This window comes from Oncorhynchus nerka, linkage group LG5, assembly GCF_034236695.1.
Source record: "Oncorhynchus nerka isolate Pitt River linkage group LG5, Oner_Uvic_2.0, whole genome shotgun sequence".
Lineage (NCBI taxonomy): Eukaryota > Metazoa > Chordata > Actinopteri > Salmoniformes > Salmonidae > Oncorhynchus > Oncorhynchus nerka.
This window is the reverse complement of record NC_088400.1, coordinates 47,998,322-48,024,068: the sequence shown is the minus strand read 5'-3', so window position 1 is coordinate 48,024,068 and position 25,747 is coordinate 47,998,322. Positions and strand designations below refer to the sequence as shown.

General features: G+C 42.1%; 2 protein-coding genes and 2 long non-coding RNA genes across 6 annotated transcripts; 2 read left to right on the top strand and 2 right to left on the bottom strand.

Moving 5' to 3' along the window:
- Positions 1-547: 547 nt before the first annotated feature.
- si:ch73-335m24.2 (protein eva-1 homolog C) lies at positions 548-14,580 on the bottom strand. 2 transcript variants are annotated; one of them, XM_029660104.2, is made up of 8 exons: positions 14,368-14,580; positions 3,492-3,694; positions 3,053-3,176; positions 2,639-2,791; positions 2,107-2,250; positions 1,872-1,949; positions 1,656-1,739; positions 548-1,345 (listed from the first exon to the last, which is right to left on the bottom strand). In XM_029660104.2, the coding sequence occupies exons 1-8, from the start codon at positions 14,477-14,479 to the stop codon at positions 951-953; spliced, it is 1,293 nt and encodes a 430-aa protein (XP_029515964.1). In that variant the 5' UTR covers positions 14,480-14,580; the 3' UTR covers positions 548-950. The 2 variants fall into 2 exon arrangements, with proteins under 2 accessions (XP_029515964.1, XP_029515965.1); XM_029660105.2 differs by lacking the exon at positions 1,656-1,739 and having other exon boundaries at positions 14,368-14,579.
- Positions 7,578-9,131, top strand: LOC135571805 (uncharacterized). 2 transcript variants are annotated; one of them, XR_010463966.1, is made up of 3 exons: positions 7,578-8,221; positions 8,502-8,613; positions 8,708-9,131. It is a non-coding gene; the product is annotated as an uncharacterized LOC135571805 (long non-coding RNA). The 2 variants fall into 2 exon arrangements; XR_010463967.1 differs by having other exon boundaries at positions 7,578-8,405.
- Positions 14,581-19,839: 5,259 nt separating the features above from the next.
- On the top strand, positions 19,840-25,226 carry clic2 (chloride intracellular channel 2). The gene is made up of 6 exons (XM_029660106.2): positions 19,840-20,114; positions 22,330-22,439; positions 23,258-23,383; positions 23,475-23,578; positions 23,901-24,082; positions 24,367-25,226. The coding sequence occupies exons 1-6, from the start codon at positions 20,061-20,063 to the stop codon at positions 24,526-24,528; spliced, it is 738 nt and encodes a 245-aa protein (XP_029515966.2). The 5' UTR covers positions 19,840-20,060; the 3' UTR covers positions 24,529-25,226.
- Positions 20,003-21,558, bottom strand: LOC135571804 (uncharacterized). The gene is made up of 2 exons (XR_010463965.1): positions 21,355-21,558; positions 20,003-21,034 (listed from the first exon to the last, which is right to left on the bottom strand). It is a non-coding gene; the product is annotated as an uncharacterized LOC135571804 (long non-coding RNA).
- Positions 25,227-25,747: the final 521 nt, after the last annotated feature.

Genomic DNA, 25,747 nt, shown 5'->3' with positions numbered 1-25,747 from the left:
CAGATTCACTCATGTGAACTTGCCCGCTTCGCAGCATTTGCGCACGGATACTTTCTCCAGAGCAGTGGGGACGAGGTCGTCCGGGAAAAGAAAACAGGCTACATCAGAACAGTCAATTGAATATCATTATGATAATCATATAGCCTGTTCGTGTGTGAATTGATCATACCATAAGGAATGAGCCCACAAAAACCCTTTAGCCCCTCTATACTGTATTAGGGCAATACAGTACCTATTTAGGGACTACACTGACAAAACTCTTGGATCCATGTATTCAAAAACGTTTCCAGCTACTAATCTCTTACCTGGACTAAGATTATCAATAACGTGGATGAGGAAAAACAGTGAGAACAATGGAGGTCTGTATACCATAGCATGAGCTGGACATACACTATGCTTGAGGATGGCGTCATCTACTGGACCGTTTACTGTAGGCTACATGAAGATCACCAATAGATGGAATTTAATGGTACAAAAAAGGCCTAAATCAAAGAAACATTTGATTTGACTCAGGTGCAATTGAAATTGTCTTACCATTTCCCCAAACTTCTAGGCAAAAAGTTATTATGTTTATTGAAACCCACCAACCAAAAACATGTTGAACATGTTATTATGTGTGTGCTTCATTCCAGTTATCTGAATATAATGAGGTTAGGACACCATATCATATAAAACGTACATTAAGGAAAGATAGATAACATGAAATTATAAGAAAATAATGTCTACTAAAGATTCATTTTCAGTCTATGATTAATGTGTTGCTGCTGTCTGTTCCCACAAGCTTTCCTGTGGATTCTCAGGCATTGCAGGCCTTTTATTTTGTGTGTACTATAGAATACAATAAAATACCTATAGATATTCAGACACTGCTGGCCTTTATCTTATGTCTATTCAATTTGATTCTATTCTACTCTACTCCTGTGGAGTCTCGGGCACTGCAGGCTTTTATTTTATGGATATTCTATTCTATTCCCTATTATCTTATGGATGGCGTATGGGCTGGAGTCCCTGTGGGGCCAGATGTCTCCGAACTTGGGCATCTCCTTCTCATCTCCCTCCCTCTCCACCATCTCCACCGTCATGGTCGCTGGACTAAAGATATCCGCCGCACGGTAGGACTGGGTGAGGCGGCGGAAGGAGGAGGCATCAGAGGTGTCGTCGTCATACTGGTCCTCCATGACTTCCCGGCGGGGTCTGCGGCTGGCCTTGAGCTCATCCCCCAGCTCTGTTGCCAAGTCCTTGACGTCCCTCACTAAGGTGGAGCGCAGGCCGAACAGACAGAGCAGGAAGACTAGACCAGCGCAGATCCCTGAGACAAAGTAGAGGGCCACTCTCTCTGGAAGACCTGTGGGTGGAGGGATGACACACTAGTCTGGGGTGAAATTAGCATGATATTGCTCGATGAGAAATAGATAGAAGACAAAGCCTATATTGACAGCTATACAATCGAGATAGTTACAATTGGTTGGCCTGGTCCCAGATCTATTTGTGCTGTCTTGCCAAATCCTACAGCTATACAGAACAAAGAGATCTGGGACCAGGTAATGATGGGTGCCTGCTGATCATTAAGTAAGACAAGGGATATTATATAAAGTACAAAGAGGTCCTGCTAATGAGTAACCAGCCTACATGCACACAGAAAACAATAGACCTACCCAGTATTTTGTCAAAAATTTCCAGAGAGTTGGTATAAAGCACGTTTTGAGGCCTGATGACGCCGGGGCCAGTGTACCAGCCTCCTGCAGATGAGAAGGGACTTACTGTGCCTTCTGCCCAACGGCTGCAAATCATATTGTCCACCGACCTAATTGCACTACTAGTAGCTGAGCTAGCTACATTTACTTGGATACATGTATTTGTAGGTGTCTTACCATGTGTGTAGTCTGAGATCAAGAAAGGGTCTGATGTTGAGCCACTCCGTCGCACATCCTCCAAGAGATATCGAGGAACTGGTGAGGCAAAAGAGGGCTCATTTTGATCAATTTCTCCTGAAACATTTTCTCAGTAATCTGGTCCATGAAAACAATTTCTTCAACTGTGGGTTATAGACACCATGATGTTTGTGTCTCTCACATGGTTGTGGCTCTTTGACTTCTAGTCACATACCACATGTAAAGGACACTCTCAGGTGCTTCCTGGTGCCAGGAAAACATGGGTCCCCAAAGTTCTGAGTGTCAGCCAGCACTGAGCAGTTGGCTCGGCCATGACACCTGCGTGACACCTTCCTCAGGGCAGATGGTGACAGACACTCTGAAGGATAGATGTATACTCTGATCAGATGTGGGTCAAATAAGTCAAATACTTGAGCTGTGCTTGATATAGTCTGATACAAACAAGCAAAATGACTAGTCCCTAAAGTATAAACTCCAACCTTAATCAAGCACAAGTATTTAAAATAGGCATTTGATCCTGGTCTGACTCTGATATACAGTAGGCTATAGAGGTTGAAAACATGCATAGGTCAAGGGTATATCCATGTACCTTATGCCTACTCATGTGTTACTCATCTGTAGTAAGTAACATAGTAACACACACTATTGATTATGTACTGATAAATGCACATTATTTTTATCCTAGTATTTGACCACTAGATGACACTTTAGTTCCCTGTTTCACACCAATGACTATGGTTTCAGACCCATGTCAGGCTGTGGTGCAGTTTCCTGAGGACAGTTGGGACTCCCGTGCAGCAGGTGGCCAAATGTAGCCGAGTAGATAGCCAGGACAGTGTTATTCTTACACACCAGCCTCAGTCTCTCGTTTTCACACACCAACCTAGTACGGTGGTGCTCTGAAAGATAAAAACAGCAGTATCGATCACTGACAAACTTACTGTATAATACTGTATATTTCAATAGAATTAGATATTATCCTATTCAATTAAATAGAAACAGACCAATTGAATTCAGTGTCCGATAATACATTTCCGGATGTATCTGATGTATTCAGTTGTGGAGTACTATTCAAGATCTTTTGTCTCCTAAATTCACAACCACACTTTATGACAGTTTGTGTTACCCTCACACAATCAAACCCTGTGGACTAGTCTCACCTGGGCGGCACTTGTAGGACACTATGAGGTACTTGCTGGTGAGGGGACAGGGGTCCTGACCAAACACTGGGCTAATGACAGGTATATGACAGGAACGCCGGTCCTGACACTCCGACACCACTTTCTGCAGGGACAATACAACAATGTCTGAGTGTGAGAAAAATGTGCACATTTACATGCAAGTCCTTAGGTCTCAGGCAAGGTTACTCATCAGAAGGCTTTAGCTCAGCAGACAGTCTTGAGGCATACCCAGGTTCAAACCCACAACATATTCAATCACTGCTGTAGTAAGTCCTAACAGTATGTGATTCATATTATTTAAGTGAAGAGTCCAATGTTCTTAAGTTATCAACTTGTGGAGCTAACTGCTGATAAGTTGGCTTCTGTTTTGCTGTCAGTAATAGAGGACAACTCTGTATGGCTAATTACTATACTGTACCTGGATAGCGACAGTGGAAGTGCATCCAGTGTTGTCCTCAGTCATGTTTGTGTTTGCAGGGGGACATAAGTTCTTGCTGGGGACACGACGTCCGTAGAATGCTGACAGGACGGACACAGAGGTTCTGGAGGGACACTTGATAGAAAGGGTGTCTCCATCGCAGGCATGAGCAGTGTGGTTTCTTAGTATTGTGTGGAGGTACACTGAAAAGGAACAGAAGGTATGCATGGAGATAAGACAGACCTCAAAGATCAAACTGACAACTGTCAATGCTTTTGATCAAATCCACCACTTCTCAAGAAATGGAGCAGAAAATGCACATAGAAAATAAATCAAAGAAATAGGCCCTATTAAGCAAGAACGGGGATTATTATGCCAAAATATTGTACTGTAATTGATTTTACATTTTAGAGGCAGGCACTGCCAACAGTACAATATAACACTGTTCAAACAGTCATGCAGTGACTTGTCATGCAGTGCCTTCAGAAAGTATTCATACCCCTTGACTGGAGTGTGGTGCCAGGAAAACAACCTCTCACTTAACGTCAACAAAACAAAGGAGATGATCGTGCACTTCAGGAAACAGCAGAGGGAGCACCCCCTTATCCACATCGACGAGACAGTAGTGGAGAAGGTGTAAAGTTTTAAGTTCCTTGGCATACACATCACGGACAAATTGTGGTGAAGAAGGCAGTGTGGCGAAGAAGGCACAACAGCGCCTCTTCAACCTCAGGAGGCTGAAGAAATTTGACTTGGCACCTAAAACACTCACAAACTTTTACAGATGCACAATTGAGAGCATCCTGTCGGGCTGTATCACTGTCTGGTATGGCAACTGCACCTTCATCAATCGCAAGGCTCTCCAGAGGGTGGTGCGGTCTGCACAACGCATCACCGGTAGAAAACTATCTGCCCTCCAGGACACCTACAGCACCCGATGTCACAGGAAGGCCAAAAAGATCATCAAGGACAATAACCACCCGAGCCACTGCCTGTTCACCCCGCTACCATCCAGAAGGCGAGGTCAGTACAGGTGCATCAAAGCTGGGACCGAGAGACTGAAAAGCAGCTTCTATCTCAAGGCCATCAGAATGTTAAACAGCCATCACTAACACAAAGGCTGCTGCCTACATACAGACACACATTTTAAATAATACCACTTTAATGTTTACACATTACTCATCTAATATGTATATACTGTATTTTATTCCATCTATTGCATCTTGCCTATGCCACTCAGCTATCGCTCCTCCATATATTTATATGTACATATTCTTATTCCATCCACTTACATTTTGTGTGTATGAGGAAATTGTTGTGGAATTGTCAGATGACTTGTTAGTTGTTAATGCACTGTCAGAACTAGAAGCACAAGCATTTCGCTACACTCGCATTAACATCTGCTAACCATGTGTATATGACCAATAAACTTATGACTTATTCCAAAATGTTGCGGTGTTACAGCCTGAATTCAAAATGGGTTGAATTTATTTGTATTTATTACCCATCTATACACAATGCCCCTAATGTCAAAGTGAAAACATGTTTGTCAAAGTGAAAACATGTCAAGACAAGCAAAGGTCAAAAACCAGGAGGCCGCGCGACTAGGAGCTGAACCAACCCGCTGGTAGGCTTGAACCAACAAGATGAACTGGCAACAAACAGACAGAAAACACAGGTATAAGTACCCAGGGGATAATGGGGAAGATGGGCGACACCTGGAGGGGGGTGGAGACAAGCACAAGGACAGGTGCAACAGATCAGGGGGTGATAGGGTTAGTCTAAGAGAGTTGCACACCTGGATTGTACAATATTCAAACGTTATTCTTTAGAAAATTCTTCAAGCTCTATCAAATTGGTCGTTGATCATTGCTAGACAACCGTTTAAGTCTTCCCATAGATTTACAAGCAAATTTAAGACAAAACTGTAACTCCCCCACTCAGGAACCTTCACTGTCTTCTTGGTAAGCAACTCTAGATTTGGCCTAGTGTTTTAGGTTATTCCATTCCATTTCTTTTTTAAACTTAAAAAAACTACCCAGTCCTTAACAAATACAAGCATACCCATATCATGATGCAGTCACTACTATTCTTGAAAATATGGAGAGTGGTACTGTAACGGTTTTCTTCCGTTGAAGGAGAAGAGGACCAAAATGCAGCGTGGTTAGTGTTCAACATGTTTAATAAAGACAAAAATCATGAACACTACAAAATACCAAAACAACAAATGTGAAAACCAAAACAGTCCTATCTGGGGCCTGTTGCACAAAAGTAGAATTAAGACATCCGGGATAAATGACTCAGCTGAGCTCAATGAAGCCAAAACATGTGCGTCCAGGCTTAATTGGTTGCACAAAGACCAAGCCAGGATGAGCAGACACGGATTCATTAAGCCAGGTGAAACCAATCCTGGATAGGTGCGCGCTCACGGCTCACTCAAATAGACCCCGCCACAGATCACAGATTAACTGATTTACCATGGCAACTAGAGCCGCGTACTTTTCCCCGTCGGAAGCACAAATCCTCATGGAGGCATACGAGGAGGTAAAAGATATAATTAAGAAGAAAGGCAACACCGCCACAGTGATAAAGCAAAGAGAAAAAGCGTGGCAAAGTATTGCAGACCGCCTGAATGCGTAAGTAGTGCACAATTACACACTCACCGCTCCGCTGAAACATCACAATTACAATTCAAATATTTAATTCACATCTCCAAAAATGCAGTTGTACTGTAATTATGAAACGGTAAAATTTTTAATTGAAATGCACTGCAGATATGAGTGAAATTGTGTAAAGTAACTCCATCACACTGTATAAAGCTATGATAAATTTTTTGATATTTTTACTGAAAAGAAGACAAAAATACCAAGTAATTTTTTGCAGTGTGACTCCATTAAATGTGTGTGTGTGTGTGTGTGTGTGTGTGTGTGTGTGTGTGTGTAGATTAAACATGAACGGGCCAAAACGGACATGGCAGCAGGTCAAAATCAAATACAAGAACATTCTGCAGAATGGTATGGTCCCTGACTAATATTTAACAAAGCACAAGCATATATTGTACCCAGAAGGTGCCTGCTCACACATTGTCTGTACTGTTTTAGCAGTGAAAAAGAATACCCACAGACAAGGCACGGGTGGTGGGTCACCAAAGGCTGACCTTACCCCAGCAGAGGACATGGCCTTGGAGCTAAATAAAGGCAGGCCCGTCTTAGAGGGGGGATCCCTGGGGGTAAAAGAGACGAGCATAGGTTCCTCCCAAGATGCCACCCGCTTCATTCAAGGTATGTCCTTCCATCTCTACATGGGATACAACCACATTCATATTGAATCAATTTGGACTGTCTGACTTTGGTTTACCTATTGCCTTGCAGTGCCTGGCAGCACTGTGTTCCTGTTAGAGCCACCAGCACAAGCACCAGACGATGCTGATCCAGTGAGTACTCCATCAAAGGCATACTGTAGGCCTGGCATGTCTTGTCTACTAGCTTCAATATGAATCCGATTAAATGTGATAGGGTGAAGGCCCCAGTGCAGCAGCAACAGCACATGATGGAGACGATGATGAGGAGGAGACCATCTCTCTGGATTCCAGAAGGCATGAGGTATCATGTTAAGACTGTGAAAGTACTATTTACTTACAATGGTGAGGAGTCCTCATCAAAATCAAAAAATCTCATTTCTTTTACAGGACCCAGATGCTATACAGTGGGAAAACCAGCCTGGCAACATAGTGCGTATTAATAAAAGGACACCACATCCTGCCAAATTCCAGCTGCGCTAATTGTATTGTGTTCACAGAGCTCACAAGCTATCAGAAAGTTGTATGGCAACCACCTCCGGCGCCAAATAGAACTGGCAGACATAGACATTCAGTACAAGAAGAAAAAGATGGAAAATCTTGCACTGGAGTCCGAAATAAAAAAGAGGACAATTAGGAAACTGGACCTTGAAATAAAAAAACTTGAGAGGGAGGTGAGATATGCCTTCAATGTACACTGTATGCTAACTGTAACACAAATGTATTAATCATTATTTTTCTTTCCTCCCCAGCTCCAAGAAGATGACACAGCTCAAAATAAAAATTAGGTATATTCTCGTAAAGTCAAGTGAGCCATGACATATGAGCTCTTATTGTGAGCACACAGGACGGTGGCATCTTTCTAAGGTTTTTTTTATTTTCCCAGCAATCAGTACAACCAAGTCATCGTTATAAGGCATCGCCCTCTTTTGCCCACCCCCCCAGCACCAGGTGTGGCCACTAGCCTATATGAAGGCCCAAAATTGTGTGTTCCTTTCTGCTCTGACAATGGCATGCCCATTCGTGCGAGATGTGGTGGATGAAGAAGCACTTGTGCTGAGGAGAGCCTTCAGGCGAGAAAGGGTCTTCAGGGACCGGTTGGACCCACTGGCCTTCCCTGATGACCATCTATATGAAAGATACAGGTTTTCTGCAGATTGCATCAGGTATCTATGCAGACTACTGGGTCCCAGGATTAAGCACCGCACTGCACGGAGCCATGCACTGAGTGTGGAGCAAATGGTTTGTGTGGCCTTGCGCTTTTTTGCTAGTGGAGCCTTCCTGTACTCAGTGGGGATGCTGAACAAGGCCACAATTTGCCGCACAATAAGGAGTGTGTGTCTGGCTATCAAAGCATTAGCAGATGTCTTCATCTCCTTCCCTGGCCACAGAAGACTCTGTGACATCAAAGAGGAGTTTTATAGGATTGCAGGTAAGAGGATCTACAAATTACAGGACAACTGTTAACACATAGTAGGATACTCATTACTTTGTGTGACAGGTTTCCCCAATGTCATTGGTGCAGTGGACTGCACACACATAAGGATAAAAGCCCCTCAGGTGCCCATGAGGCCGATTTTGTGAATAGGAAATCCTTTCACAGCATTAATGTTCAGGTGAACATAACTTTTTGATATTGTCCATTGACGAACACTCTGCATTGCCAGTGATGTGCATTGATTGGTGTAATATTCCTCATCTTATGATTTCAGATGGTCTGCAATGCTGACTGTGTGATCAGCAATGTTGTGGCAAAATGGCCTGGCTCAGTCCATGACTCCAGAATCTTTCGGGCCTCTGAAATCTATCAGTGCCTATCACAAGGTAAGCCACACAACCCCTATTTATAACCATCATGGCTGTGTCAAGAATATCACTGTGTTTATGAGGTAGTAATGATGAGATTTTGTGTTGACAGGTGAATTCTCTGGTGTGTTGCTGGGAGACAGGGGTATGGCTGCCAGCCTTTTCTCCTGACACCTTTCACAGACCCCAGGAAGCACAGCAGGCCTACAACCATGCCCATGCCAGGACCAGGGCCAGAGTTGAAATGACCTTTGGCCTCCTGAAGGCACGCTTTCACTGCCTTCACAAATTAAGGGTCAGCCCTGTTAGGGCATGTGATATTACTGTGGCTTGTGCTGTCCTCCACAATGTGGCCTGCCTGAGGAAGGAGAGGGCCCCCAGAGTGCCACCAGCCATGGACTGGGACAATCCGGCAATCTTCCCTGATGACGACAGTGGTCGGCTGCTGAGGGACCAATATGTGTTGAATTATTTTAGTTAGTATGTGTGCTTTCAATTTTGGTTAAGTATGTCCTGCGGTGGCAGAGGAATTTGGGTTTTTTGGGTTCGTTTTTGACGAATTTGGCCTCTTATGATGTTTGTGCGGTATACTGTGTGTAATACAAGGCTGCAGGGAGGCTACTGCATCCATTCATTTGTCTGTTCAGTTGATGTGTATGGATTTGTCCTGCATTTATTTTAGTGTGCAGACATGCAGGGTGTGTTATATACAGACCTTTGAATGTGTATGTATCATTTTGTATAATATGCTTGGATTCTGTGCTTTCCATCTTGTAGAGTCACTGTGACTTCAGTTTCGAAAGGAGCTGATGGTTTACCTGCTTTGTTTTGTCCTTATTCAATAAAGGAACATAATGTTACACATTGTGTTTTTATATTCATATGGAATGTGTATTTGTTTATATGACAGAGTACTAGGGCCACACTGAAGAAAAAGGATAAAATCATAAATTTATGAGGCTGGTTCTTTCTGCAGAAAAGCTACATTGTTTTTACAGTTTTGATACTTATGACAATGTGATACTTAATATTCTGGCACATCAGCATGTCTTTGTTTATGAAACCATACTGAAGTGGGGCATTTCGTGAAATTGTACATCTGTCATTTTAACAACTGTCCTCCTTTAAAACAACTGGTTACAATATTATGACTTGTGTTTTTTTCCCCTCTGTGGCCCTAATATTCTATCATTTTATATATAGCCTTATAGTCTATGGGAAACTGTAAATGATCTAATGATAGCAACATCATCTAAAAATCATTTTTGATTCAAAATCATTGAAATTAATGATCACAAACGTTTAAATAATAACAGTGGGTCTAGTTATATGTGATAACAATGTATAGTGAGCAGTGAAATAACTATTGGTTTCCATTTGTGGTGACTGCTGACTGACATTAGGGATGAGATTAAATAGATCCTGGAATTTAGCCTGGTCTGGAGCAGGCTAGTTCCACAGAATAAATCTCCATGGTAATTTATACCATAACATATCCTCCTGCCCCCTATCCATCTTTAGTGCAACCGGATTACGGATCAATTGAGCCAGGATCACCAAGATATCCTGGCTTAATCCCTTATCCTAGTTTTGTGCAACAGGCCCCTGGACGTGACAGGTACTCAACAATGTGTTGTTTTGGATTTGCCTGAAACATAACACTTTCTATTCGGCACAAAAAGTGAATTGCTTTGCCACATTTTTTGCTGTATTACTTTACCGCCTTGTTTGCAAACAGGATGCATGTTTTGGAGTAAGAGTCCACTAAGGGGCCTTACAGATAACTGTATCCTCCTCAACTTAGGGGTTGAATACTTATTGACTCAAGACGTTTGAGCTTTTCCTTTTTAATTAATTTGTTAACATTTCTAGTAACAGAATTACCTTTGACATTATGGGGTATTGTGTGTAGGCCAGCGTAAAAAAAAAAAATCTAAATTGAATCAATTTTAACACAACAAAATGTGGAAAAGGTTGAGGGGTGTAAATAAACTTCATGACCAAAAGTATGTGCTCGTCGAACATTTCATTCCAAAATCATGGGCATTAATATGGAGTTGGTCCCCCCTTTGCTGCTATTACAGCCTCCACTCTTCTGGGAAGGCTTTCCACTAGATGTTGGAACATTGCTGCAGGGATTTGCTTCTATTCAGCCACAAGAGCATGAGTGAGGTCAGACACTGATCTTGGGCGATTAGGCCTGGCTCGCAGTCGGCATTCCAATTCATCCCAAAGGTGTTCGATGGGGTTGAGGTCAGGGCTTTGTGCAGGCTAGTCAAGTTCTTCCACACCAATCTCAACAAACCATTTCTGTATGGACCATGCTCTGTGCACGGGGGCATTGCCATGCTGAAACAGGAAAGGGCCTTCCCCAAACTGTTGCCACAAAGTTGGAAACACAGAATTCTCTAGATTGTATGCTGTAGCGTTAAGATTTCCCTTCACTGGAACTAAGGGGTCTAGCCCGAACCATGATAAACAGTCGATGACCATTATTCCTCCACCAAACTTCACAGTTGGCACTGTGCATTGCGGCAGGTAGTGTTCTCCTTGCATCCGCCAAACCCAGATTTGTCCATCGGACTGCCAGATGGTGAATCGTGATTTATCACTCCAGAGAACTCATTTCCACTTCTCCAGAGTCCAATGGCGGCGAACTTTACACCACTCCAGCCAACACTTGACATTGCGCATTGTGACCTTAGGCTTGTGTGTGGCTACTCGGCCATGGAAACCCATTTTGTGAGCTCCCGACTAACAGTTCTTGTGCTGACATTGCTTCCAGAGGCAGTTTGGAACTCGGTAGTGAGTGTTGCAACCGAGGACAGACGATTTTTACTCGCTATGTGCTTCAGCAATCGGCGGTCCAGTTCTGTGAGCTTGTGTGGCCTACTACTTCGTGGCAGAGCTGTTGTTGCTCGTAGATGTTTCCACTTTACAATAACAACACTTACTGTTGACCCGGGGAAGCTTTAGCAGGGCAGAAATTTGACAGACTGACTTGTTGGAAAGGTGGCATCCTACGACGGTGCCATGTTTTAAGTCACTGAGCTCTTCAGTAAGGCCATTCTACTGCCAATGTTTGTCTATGGAGATTGCATGGCTGTGTGCTCGATGTTATACACCTGCCAACAACGGGTGTGGCTGAAATAGCCGTATCAACTCATTTGATAGGGTGTCCAAATACGTTTGTGTACGTAGTGTACTTTCTGAAGTCTGTATCTAATCTTCTGGGAGTGGTTTTAATCAGCTTTTTACTAGTTGACAAGCTGTTCAGAGTTTATGAAACATATTTAAGAAATAAAGGATGACCTCACATTCAAGAAGCCATATAGGTCTTGATACACTTGACTTGTTGAACCAAGACCAAATAAAGTAGAGTTAGTAATAAATCAATTGCCATACAAATAAAATAATTGACTAAACACAGAATGAGTTTGTTTTTCCTAAGTCATCATCTTTTAACAATAGAATTACATTACATCTCATGTAATGCAGTTGCTTCTACACCTGCATTACTTGCTGTTTGGGGTTTTAGCACTTTGAGACATCAGCTGATGTAAGAAGGGCTTCATATATTAATTTGATTTGATTTGATAGACCATCTTGGCAGGTTTACCTGACACTGACGAAGCCTATCCTGGACAAAAAAGCCCTTTTAATGGGGAATCTCCCTTGATTGAAAATGCTTCTTAAATGAGGACTAGGCTTCATCTATGAAGCAACAGTTTGACACATTGCACATTATGTGTCCTGTGTCATTGTACTCATGATCACCCAGCCCTGGTTACAAGAGGGTTGTGTCCCAAACATTGGGAGTAGCTCTCCTGAGCAGTGTTGTGCTATGATACACAATCACATAGGATAACAGAGTTCATAACAGAGTTGGATCCATAGAAATAGAATTCCTAGAATGGACAAAATGTTGACATAAAGGGAAATTATCTCTTCTAGTCATTCTTATTCTATTGTTGGATTTGGACTCATCGTATTTTCACAGCGATTTCCTGGGCCATAGAAATAGAATGAATGTCCTTTCTAGTCATTCTATTTCTATGCCCTGGCCCCTGTCTGTCTCTTCCTGGCTGGGTCTGTTTTGTGTTCCCCAATGTTATGCAGCTCTGCAGAGCCACGGTAGGGCAGTACCAGTCTCTCCCTCACAATGTGCTATTCTTAGAGCAGCTCATTGCTCACACCCATACACAGATGTTGATCCCTGTAATGGTCAGATATAGAGATGGAGTGACAATGACAAGCCCCAGACAAAGGCAACACTGGTCAGTAGTGGTCACCCTGCATGGACTGGCTGTCTATCTTGTCCAAACAAATCATCACGTAACATCTCTGTCTGTTGTCATGCTGAAGTGTCTGACATTCATCAATGAATATGCAACCAGGACAACACAAATACACTCACTGGCCATTTTATTAGGTACATCCATCTAGTACCAGGTTGGACCCCCTTTTGCCTCCAGAACAGCCTGACTTCTTCAGGGCATGGAAACATTGCTCAATTAATATCAAGGGACCTAACATGTGCCAGGAAAACCTTCCCCACACCATTACACCACCGCCACCAGCCTGTACTATTGATACCAGGCAAGATGGGGCCGTGGACTGATGCTGCTTACGCTAAATCCCAACTGCCATCAGCATGATACAACAGGAACCGGGATTTGTCATACAAGACAATGTTTTTCCACTCCTCAATTGTTCTGTCTTATTGATTGTGTGCCCACTGGAGCTGCTTCTTCTTGTTTTTAGCTGATAGGAATGGAATCCGGTGTGGTGGTGTGCAGCAATAGCCTATATGTGGCAAAGACCGACGAGTTTTGTGTTCCGAGATGTCGTTCTGCACATCACTGTTGCACTGTGCCGTTATTTGTATGTTTGTGGCCCGCCTGTTAGCTTGCACCATTCTTACCATTCTCCTTAAACCTCTTATCAACGAGCTGTTTACACCCACAGGATTGCCGCTGACTGAATGCTTTTTGTTTGTGGCACCATTCTCTGTAAACCCTAGACACTGTCGTGGGTGAAAAGCACAGGAAGTCAGGCCATTTCTGAGATGCTGGAACCGGCATGCCTGGCACCGACGATCATACCACGCTGAAAGTCACTTAGGTGACTCGTTTTGCCAGTTGTAACGTTCAAATAGTAACTGAATGCCTTGATGCCTGTCTGTCTGCTTTATATAGCATATATATATAGTCTGTATGAGCAAACCATTTTCATGAACGGGGTGGTGTACTTAATCACTGCTATCAGCTCAAACGGGTGTCAATGTCATTCTTATTTAACTACAAAAAAATACTATTACTCAGGCCTATAATTCTAGATTATGTTTGCTTGATATGTGTATTGAAACAGATAATGGAATGGCCTTTATCAGTGATATGTGGAGAATTAAACAATAATTATATTTTCAGAATTATAATGGTTATTATAATGACATTATTGTCAATGAGGAGGACAGGGTGCTTTAACCCTGACAATTGTCTCTCACAGTGAACCGCTGCCGCTATTTGTTGGCACAGGATGTCCAGGAGATAAATCAGGGAATGTACCGTCCCAAATGACACCCTACTCCCTACATAGTGCACAACTTTGACCAGAGCCCTGTGAGCAAACCGGGTGCCATTTGGGATGCTGCTCGTGTCTTGCGTAGGCTTCCTCTCTACACAGCATGTAGTGCTGAGTGAGCCATACCAGTATCTATTTTCCCCACTTTTTCTCTATAACAGCAATAACAAAGGCCAAAAACACACTTACCGGAGAAATCGGGAGAGGACCATGCACTGTGCGTGTTCAGAGCCAGGATGAGGAAGAGGGACAGAGACCAGCAGGACCTCCAGAAGCTCCATGGGACTGTCATGGTGCCCATCCTATATTACACACCACCAGTGGGGTTTATCACTATGTGATGCTGCTTGGCTGTTTACTGACCGTGAGCGAGTGGTCAATGATACCCATTGTCTTGACCGTCGAACAGTCCCCCTTTTCACAGTCAAAAGGATCAGCTGACTGTTGTGTGTGCATGTGTGTGTGTGTGTGTGTGTGTGTGTGTGTGTGTGTGTGTGTGTGTGTGTGTGTGTATATATACATAGGTACAATTGTGCATGCATGTGCTTGTGGGTGTGCATGCAAGCATTTTTGTCCATTTGTGTGTTTATCACCTACCGTCCAAGGTGTGAGAACTATCGACCTACTGTATATAAGAAGAGATCAATGTTATGTTATTGTTATTGACAATAAATAAGCTCAACACAGCTATTAGGTCCACATGGATACCTTCTTTGTTTAGTGTGATAACATGTATTGACCCTGCGTGTGTAACGGCCGAATCAAGACCCCCAGCAGCCCACTGGTCAACATGGAGGGTCCTGTTCATATAGACAAAGAGGTTATCTGCATTCCAAATGCAGGGGTGGAAAGAGTAGTGAAATATTCTACTCAAGTAGGACTATTGTTTCTTTAATGACATTTTACTCAAGTAGAGCTCAAATTACTGGTGTCAATTCTTTTTTTTAAAAATACATTCAAATTAAAAAGTAGCTAATTTAAAAGTACTCAGAGCAAAAGTCATTTAAAATAAAAACATTGACCTTGATAATTAGCTAATTTCGCGAAGGTTACCTGAACGTCGTTACACATGAGAGAAAATGTATGTACAGTAAGAACTACGTTTTAATTTATTTTATGAGTTGCAGCAAGGCGCGTGAAAACGAAGGATTTGTCAAAAATATACTAAAAATATACATTTGTCAACTTAAACATTCAAAGCAATGAAGATGTATTGGTAAAAAATATATACAAAATAAAGTTAATAAACAAAGTTGCCAGACTTCTATATACAGTATATATACAGACTCCATAAATAAACATGTCGAATTTTTTCACTTATTCAATCCCTCATTCCCCCACCCCTGTTACTTGTTACTTGTCCAGGGTCCCTTCCGATATTCACTCACTCCCCCATTCACACTCTTTCCTTCACTCACTCAGTCCCTCACTCACAAAATGTATCTTTTAAGAGTACTAAAATATCATACTCAACTAGAAGTACTGTTACTATAATGCAATTTTCCTCAAGTATAAGTAAAATTACTGACTTTCAAAAATATTCAAAGTATAAGTACTCGGAAAAGCTAGTCAATTACAGTAAGGAGAGTAGCTGTAATTAGTTACTTCACACCTCTGTCCAAATGGAACCCTAATCCCTTTATACTGCACTACTTGTAATGAGTCCTGGTCAAAATTAGTGCACTACATAGGCAACTGGGTGCCATTTGGGACTTCCTCATAGAGGTGGTTTTCCAGAGGGGCTCACTTCCAGATGCTGTGTGTCTAATGGAGATATGGCTAGTCTGTCTCCCTGAGATAGGCATTTTCTTTCCCTCTGCTCTGTGGAAGGGGAAGAGAGAGGTCAATAGCAAGTAACACATTTCCAGCCAGCTTTGCTTTTCCAGTAACACTCCAGATATCACACTTAATTGTCACAATGTTTATGTTAATACTTGTTTCATTGCTCCATAGGTTTGTGACATATCTGTTGTTTCCATTTTTCTTATCCTGGTCCAAAAAAATGATTTACTAGGAAAGGTACATTTCCTGAAGAAAGGTTGTGTGCTTGCTTCAGCTGTTCAAATGTAAGAAAGGATAAAAGTAAATAGTAAGTAGTATATCAAATAACAGTTGTGTTGCAAACACATTCATGAACAAATATTGTCTTTTTACGAGACAGGTTTATTCAAGGCAACTGAAATGCATGCCTGTATCACAGGAGGTTGGTGGCACCTTAATTCCATTCGCTCCGTTCCAACCATTATTGTGAGCCGTCGTCCCCTCAGCCGCCTCCACTGACCTGTATGTTTAAAAGATGTGATGCACATGGGAACCAGACCCATCATGCTTCAACTGAGCTATCAGCGCCACTCGGTGTAGTTGTTATAGCAACCAAACATTGATCAATTAATAAAACTGGTGAACTCAGTTGGTACGTAGGTTCACAATTGCGCCAACTAGAGTGAGGATCATTGAGAGTTGATTGGCTTCTCTCGGATAAGATCAGATAGTTGTTTATCGTGTAGGAGATCTCATAGTCAAACACTGGATGCCATTCAGAAATTACTATCAGCCCTGCCCTCCCAAACACAAACTCCCTCCATAACTCTAGAGCAGTGATTATTAACTCTGTTGAGAGGATGGTCAGGGGGCCGGAACAGAATTACAAATCATTTGTAGACTGAAAATTGACTGCAAGAAGCCCAAACCGATATAATGTTTGACTAAAACATAATCATTTCAAACGTTGCTTAAATTTGTATATGATCATGGTCTCTCTATTATGCATGGGAATAATTGAAACAGATTTCATTAATTTAATTCAAATCACTTGGAGCTGATATCCTGGAGTTTTATGTCCAACAATGAAAATGTAAAAATATATAAATTTTTTTGCTCAGAAAACTTGGGAGGACCAAATGAAACCATCCCTGGCCCAAATTCGGCCCACTGACCGCCAGTTGGGGAACCCTGCTCTAAAGGTCAACCAATTCCGAGATGAGTCACACTCTTGGACACTCTTGGAGCGATACAGTAATTCAGATGGAATTCATAGGGGCTTGGATAGATACACATCCCTGCTTTTTGATCCTATTGAGAAAACCTATTGATCCCACATTTCCAACTTTCCCTTAAGTTATTTTAACTTGACAAGTGATCCAACATACGTCCCGTTGAAATCCAGAACACCTCCCAATGAGTGTCAAGGCGGTGACTAAGTCCTGTAGGGGAACTCCGCCTATGTCTATCACAGGAGGTTGGTGGCATCTTAATTGGGGAGGACACGCTCGTGTTAATGGCTGGAGCGGAATGAGTGGAATGGTATCAAATACATCAAACACATGGTTTGGTGCCATTCCATTCGCTCCGTTCCAGACATTATTATGAGCCGTCCTCTCCTCCGCACCCTCTACTGATGTCTATGGCATGACCTCCTATTCTTTCTTCATTGGTAGAGGATGCTTTGTTACTCTCCATGCTGGCTAATTTCCTGTTCTGGCTGCGGGTTATTTGTCTCATTTCCAGGATTTGTTGGGAGTTTCCATGTCGAGCGTTTGCTTTTTATCCTCCCCCCTCTGTGATGGAAATACCCATCAGACCCTGGGGCGGCAGATACTATATATCTGAGACTAGAAGTACACTGAGCAGAGGTCCATATTGTTCAGTCATTTGTCCCTGGACTCCTTGTCTTAACAAGGTTTTAGCCCCTCGGAAGGCATGTGTTTCATGAGCCGTCTCCACACGGCTGAAAGATGTCAGAAATCGGTGAACTCCCCCCCTAGACTTATTTATACTGGGTTTACGTATGTACAGCTGGAGCAACAAAATTCCCCGGCAGATGTTGCAACTGTCAACTTATTTCTCACAGATGCACACACTTCAGTGAACAGTGGAACTAAAACCTGGTCTCCAGGGAGGTGTAAAGTGGCAATCATATCAAATTATTTCAATGAATTTGCATCTAGAATATGATGTACTGTAGATATAATAATATAACACCCCGCAGTTTTAATGCTTTATTTGCTATAAGCATGTACGGGCCTGATTAAATGAGAAGAGATCATACATGCTTATGATAACTGCATTATAATGGATTGTCATTGATAACGTGCTGACTGGTTCGTTCATATTTACCTATGTCCTCACAAATAATCAGCATATCTTTTACACTTCTGCTAATCTCTGTTCATCATATATGCATAGTCACTTTAACCATATCTACATGTACATACTACCTCAATCAGCCTGCCTAACCGGTGTCTGTAGGTTGCCTCGCTACCTTTATAGCCTCGCTACTGTATATAGCCTGTCTTTTTACTGTTGTTTTGTTTCTTTACTTACCTATTGTTCACCTAATACCTTTTTTGCAATATTGGTTAGAGCCTATAAGTAAGCATTTCCCTGTAAGGTGAATACACCTGTTGTATTCGGCGCACGTGACAAATAAACTTTGATTTGATTTGATCATTGCTTTATTCGATGAGCTACGGACTTGTGCCTATTTATGGATTATGGACAAACCCTTTTGGTTTTCTTAAAGTTCCCCCCTCCACCACTATACCCTCAGATGGTAACTGAAAGCAAAACTAATCCGCTCCATTCCCTCTACCCAAGGGATGTAGGCTGGGGGTTCTCCCATCATGACACAATGACCCGTGCCTCCACCTCCCATGTGACTCACCAAGTACCAACATTAACCACAAACACCCATGTGATTTCACTTAAATCATGCCAGCCAGTTTCTACTGCTAACCTTGTAGTCTTAAAGTGTAAGGGGTGCGTAACTGGTAATAGCCGAAGCAGTTTAATTGTAAAACCAACGGCATAACGAAATAAACAAACATGGGTACAAAACCCAGTAACAGCGCACCAGTAACATGTGCACAAGCACTTACTAATAAACAATTCCACACAAATACATGGGGGGGGGGCAGAGGGTTAAATACACAACAATAAATTAGTAATATTGAAACCAGGTGTGTAGGAAAACCAGACAAAACAAATGGAAAATGAAAAATGAAAAATGGATCGACGGTGGCTAGAAGACCGGTGACGCCGACCACCGAACACCGCCTGAACAAGGAGAGGAAACGACTTCGGTGGAAGTCGCAACATAAAGGTTACTGGCAATTCTGCGCAAATGTCTGAATTTTTCTCCAGAAATCCTTACCATAACACGGCATCAAAAATGTGTGATATATATATATATTTGTTTCTCATGCGCAATTGGGTCTCATCACAAAATATCCTCATCTGGAAGTCCAGTTACCAAAGCAATCACTTGCTCAAACAGATGAGAGCCACTTGTATGTTAACATTTCCAAATCAAATGAGGTGTTAATGGTTCCCAGTATATTCCAACACAGTACATGCTTTGTAAGGACGAGCCAAAAAGTAGAAAGTGTACACTAGTTACTAGTGTGACAAATCATCAAAACAGTGTATTCAATATGGTTATACTGTCAGTATGGGGAATATGATGGCTGTCAGCTTTTTTGTCACATGGTGAAACTATATGTCTACATTGTTTGATTAACCATTATCAACTGACAAATAATAGGACCTATTTTAGGCTCTCCTCATAGAGAGAGCTTGGCACTGTTTATATAAGGGAGGACCACGCCCATCCTCTGGACCCACCCCCTCCTCTGACTTTTCACAGTGATAGCCTCATGAAGCCCTCAGACAAAGCATGCCAGCCACAAGGGTCTTACACTGCCTCCTAAGATCCATATATAAACCAGCACACTAGAGCACACAGATATATAGCAGACTCATAGTGAGGTTTTACTTCAGTGGACTTGGAGTCTTCAGCGTTAAGAGGTTTTGGTTGGGTCTGAGGACACTTGTTGGAAAAACGTTTCTGAACTTGGCACCACACAACACAGCTTTTGGACAAAATGGCACTACGACAGAACACCGACAAAGACCCGACTATTGAACTCTTCATAAAGGTCAGTATTTTGTTTAGTTTAGTATTGTGTTTCCTTTAGTTTAGAATAAAAATAATATGAATTTGTATTAATTCTAACATACCGCCTATGAATGTCTATTATTTCAACAATATGTAAAAATATGTCAATTATGTGATGATTGAAATACAGACAAACCTACAAAATCAAGCTGTAATGTAAGCTTCAGCTACTTCAGCCATAGCCTCTGTTTCAAATAAGGGCTCAATACTTGTAGTGTTGTGTTCAGGATTGGTAAAAACTGGAAAGTGACCAAGATTTGTAGTTCACTTATCAGCCCTCAGCATTGTAGAGGGTCAGAGATCTTCATTATGGGCACCATCAATCCAATGGTTGGCACTCCATGAACAGTCGTCATCTAGGGTTACGTAAAGCCTTGGAGGCTGGTGCGTGTGTGTGTTTGTGTTTGTGTTTGTGTGTGTGTGTGTGTGTGTGTGTGTGTGTGTGTGTGTGTGTGTGTGTGTGTGTGTGTGTGTGTGTGTGTGTGTGTGTGTGTGTGTGTGTGTGTCAGAGCATACACTCCTCAGTGACAGTGAGAGTGGCCTTTATCCCTGGGTAATGACGCCAGATACTGGAGGCCACCTTATCACCACACGCCCAGGAGGTGCTGGCAGGACGCTGGAGACCCCTGGCCCCCGATGAGACAGACACGCCCACACACTGACACATATGCACATGCTCTATTACACATACGCACATTCACACAAAAATATCAAATAAGAAGACACATACACACATATATTTCTATGTGAAGTCATATCCCAGAAACGTAATCCACCCCTTCGGCGCCAGATCCCCCCTTTTCCTCGTGAGGGGATACGTAAAATCTCAGGGTGTTTGTTCTGCAACTCTGGGCATGTCCATTTATCCCTACTTCCTTTGGAGGGGGAGCCGAAGGGTGTCTGTGAGACAAAGATTTTTGGTAAAAAGGGAGGTGAAGCCACGGTGCATTCGGAAAGCATTCAGACCCCTTGACCTTTTCCACATTTTGTTACATTACGGCCTTATTGTAAAATGGATGATTTTATATATATATATATATATATATATATATATATATATATCTACACACAATATCCCATAACGACAAAGCAAAAACGTTTTTTTATATTTCATATTTACATAAGTATTCATACCCTTTACTCAGTACTTTGTTGAAGCAACTTTGGCAGTGATTAAAGCCTTGAGTCTTCTTTGGTACAACGCTACAAGCTTGGCATACCTGTATTTGGGGAGTTTCTCGCCTTCTTCTCTGCAGATCCTCTCAAGCTCTGTCAGGTTGTGTGGGGAGCGTTGCTTAAAACACACACACACACACAAAATCAAATTGCGTACAACAGTGAGTGAACAATTCAGTTTGTTTCTCAATACCAGAGGCCGTTATCTACCGTTATCTTCCTCTCCAACACAATGTCTGCTTTTTCTATCAAGTAGCAGCTCCTAAAATACCCCAGCCACTCCCACCACTACAAGTGTGTATATTTGTGTCTTTTGTCATGACATGAGATTAATATGAATTGCATGATAGGGTTGGAGATCAGGACTTACTGTAATGGATAACATGGACAATGTCAACATAAAGCTATTGGAATTTGGAAAGGGCACTTTCTTACTTGTGACCATGAGTCTTCTGTGTTTGAGGCAGTTATCGTATATTGCTGTCTATGAAATATACTGCTGGTAAACTAGCCTGGTCCGAGATATGTTAATATTGTCTTGCCAACTTTTTTATTTTACCTTTATCTAACTAGGCAAGTCAGTTAAGAACAAATTCCTATTTTCAATGACGGCCTAGGAACAGTGTGGCAGGGTAGCCTAGTGGTTAGAGTGTTGGACTAGTAACCGGAAGGTTGTGAGTTCAAACCCCTGAGCTGACAAGGTACAAATCTGTCGTTCTGCCCCTGAACAGGCAGTTAACCCACTGTTCCTAGGCTGTCATTGAAAATAAGAATTTGTTCTTAACTGACTTGCCTGGTTAAATAAAGATTTTTAAAAAACAGTGGGTTAACTGCCTTGTTCAGGGGCAGAATGACAGATGTTTAACTTTTCAGCTCGGGGATTCGCTCTAACCACTAGGCTACCCTACCGCCCCAACTCCCTTGGTATGACAATGACCAAAGGAGTTGGCAATACAGCACAAACAGAACCAGGCTATAACCAAACCTAAACCCAATTATTAATGCTGCTTGTCCTTCAGGCTGGCCACGATGGAGAGAACGTGGGCAACTGCCCATTCTGCCAGAGACTCTTCATGGTCCTGTGGCTGAAAGGAGTCAAGTTCACCGTTACCACCGTCGACATGAGGAAGTAAGCCCCCCGCCTCCCACCCTTCCACTTCCTGTGCATCTGTTTAAAGATCCCCTTACACAGGGTCATGTCTAGATTATGTAAAATTGACTTCAAAAATGTAATTATTTAGCATTTTAGCTAACCTTAACCCCAACCGTTTCCCTAATCTTAACCTAATTAACCTAACTTGCTATATTAATTCTCCTAACCAACTGCATGAGTTGTCCTAACCTGCTACGAAAAGTCCATTTTGACATAAACAGTATCCCTTCTAGACAAAACCCTCACTCACGCAGGGCTCTATTAAGAGTTGAGGGAGAACAAGGATGTTTTTCAGAAACCAAACCGTTTAATAAGGAAAAAGTAACACTCAATGGGGTGTGATACAGAGAGGGGATAGAGGGCGGTGCTTGCAAGGCTAAAGCAATAGCAGAATGGTCCGTGTGTTATTGAACAAACATATTTTCTTAATCTAAACCGTGTGAATTTCTCAGGCCCATTACTAGTGAGCTAATAAGATCAGGAAACGTTGAAAGGATGCTGATAACTGAGTGATTAAGAAAACACACAACATGCACCCTTTGAGCTAGCCACTCCCATGCCAGTGTGTTTTACTTACTGAATCATGGGCATTGTTGGAATCATTCATCAAGAATGCCAACACTGGATTTTTGACATGGCTTGATAACCATTGTGTTCATTGTGATTGTGTCGCTGAATGATCGACATCGTATCTATTGATATAAAGCTGGAAGGATCACATATATGACCCTGTCTACTCCCTTTCTCCCTCCCCTTTACCCACCTCTCCACCCAACCCTGCCCTGGTACACTAGGAAGCCAGCGGAGCTGAAGGATTTGGCACCAGGGACCAACCCTCCGTTCCTCCTGTACAACGGAACCCTCAAGACAGACTTTATCAAGATCGAGGAGTTTCTGGAGCAAACACTGGCCCCTCCCAGGTATAGTGTTATTATATTAAAGAAAGTGAAATGCACTGACCTTCTTCAAAACAAATTCATACTCAGGCTCATCTCATCTCCCTCCCTTCAGGTATCCACACCTTAGCCCAGTCAACAAAGAGTCCTTTGACGTGGGTGCGGACATTTTCGCGAAGTTCTCCGCTTTCATCAAGAACAACCCAGCCAACACTACTTGTATGTGAAGTTACAGTCAGTCCACATTAATCTATTAGACCATGTCTTATGAGGCAATGGAAAATACGTACTCAACGGAATACACGCTATGGGCGTATGCCTTCATGAAATGCTGGTTTGATGCGAATGTTAGGGACCAGACCATGCCTAATCCTGGCCATGAAAAGCAGGCTCAATGGAGAATCTCAATTGAAAGCGCTTTTTCAACCCAATATATAAACTTAATCTGGGTCTGGGAAAGGTGCCCATAAGGAACACCTCTAAAGCTATAGATATATAATATATGTCTGATATACATACCTGTGTTTCTCTCAATCCATAGTCCAAGAGAAGGCGCTGCTCCGGGAGTTCAAGCGGCTGGATCTCTACCTGAACTCCCCCGTCCCAGAAGAGATTGACCACAACTCCAGAGAAAGCATCACCCTCTCCAAGAGAAAGTTCCTGGATGGCGACCATCTCACCCTGGCAGATTGCAACCTGCTGCCCAAGCTGCATGTCATCAAGGTGAGACAAATAGGTCCATACATAAACGGTTTACAATACGAATTTGATTATATTCTGGTATTAGGCATGTCTTATGAAGCGTAGAACACAACCTACGCAATGACAGGGTCCGTCCTTACTTTCTAATCCTGAGAGAAGTGTAACTTAATTTTTAACCATTGGGAATAAACATTCTCCGTCCTTGTTCTCCAGTCTTCATTATTTAAATAGTGTAACATGACTATTATGGTTTATAGTGTCTCACAATTCAACAGTTTTCCCATGTATTCTGTTTTATATGATAGATTGCTGCCAAGAAGTACTGTGACTTTGACATCCCGGCGCAGTTCACCGGTGTTTGGAGGTACCTGAACAATGCCTACGAGAGGGAGGAGTTCAGTCAGACCTGCCCTGCCAACATTGAGATCGAGAAGGCTTACCTGGACGTGACCAATAAGAGGCTGTAAATCTATAACCAACCTTTAACCAACCATTACACAACATGTCCTCTTTTACTATTACCTTACATGGAAATGGTAACTCATTCACCCCCCAAAAAATTTAAAACATTTCTGGGAGGCCACAGCAATCATTATCAAAGTATCTCAAGTCAATCCTGCATCAGGATGCCTTTGAAATCGATAGGCATTCTAGGAATCAAATCAGTACAGAAGTTCACACCCGCTTAATTAAAGTGCATTATGTTAAAAAGTGCATTATTTACAAAATGCCTTGTGTTTTACAGACAATTGACTAATAGGCTGCTACAGTAACTAAGGTCTATGTATGGTGTTTATTTCAAGTAATTATACTGCCAATTCCCATTATATGCCACACTAAATAGGCCAAGTGTGCAATTTGACTGTTTATCTAATTAAGTGTTTCTTTGTCCATAGTGTAAATATATTTTTTTTTCTCCACCTGAACACCCATAAAATTAGAATGTATAAGACCATAAGAGTGTATTCTAATTATGTTTATGTGTGATTGAATGTAGTGATATAAAATCTATTTTAGCAGTTGCTCATGATTACCATAAAGAATAGTCAATTATCATGTAAATAAGTTTAGGTCAAATGTTTTACCATAATACATTACACCTGCTTGATTCTAGTTTTTTCAAACTATGATGTGAACTAAAATAAAATCTATTTCATGAGTCTGACCCTCGAGAGTGTGTGTGTGTGTGTGTGTGTGTGTGTGTGTGTGTGTGTGTGTGTGTGTGTGTGTGTGTGTGTGTGTGTGAAATCTCTAGGACTCTGCTGCTCCCTTGTGGGTGTAAAAAGGAAACACAGAAACCATTGCTGATCATGTCAAAGAAATCCATATATACTGTATGTAGTCATATCTGATTTATGTTGCATGATTACCCTAAATATTTATCTACTGTGCATTTCTAAATTTGTCAATTTAAATAAGTTGACAGCTAATTTGTGTTTAATCCTTAAATCTATTGACACACCCGTGCGGCAATCGAAGGAACATAATTACTAACATAAATATCCCCATCAAAATGGGTCCGTTTAATAAGCTAGAGATCTCTTTTTGCATGGGCTGTGTCTCAATCCACCGATATCGGCCTTCCACATCTGCGGTGGATGGTGGCCGAGCTACTGTACAGCAGTGTTTGTCAGACCATAAGACCTCCCGAAAAATCGGTCTTCTTGTGAAATCGTCTGCAGCATC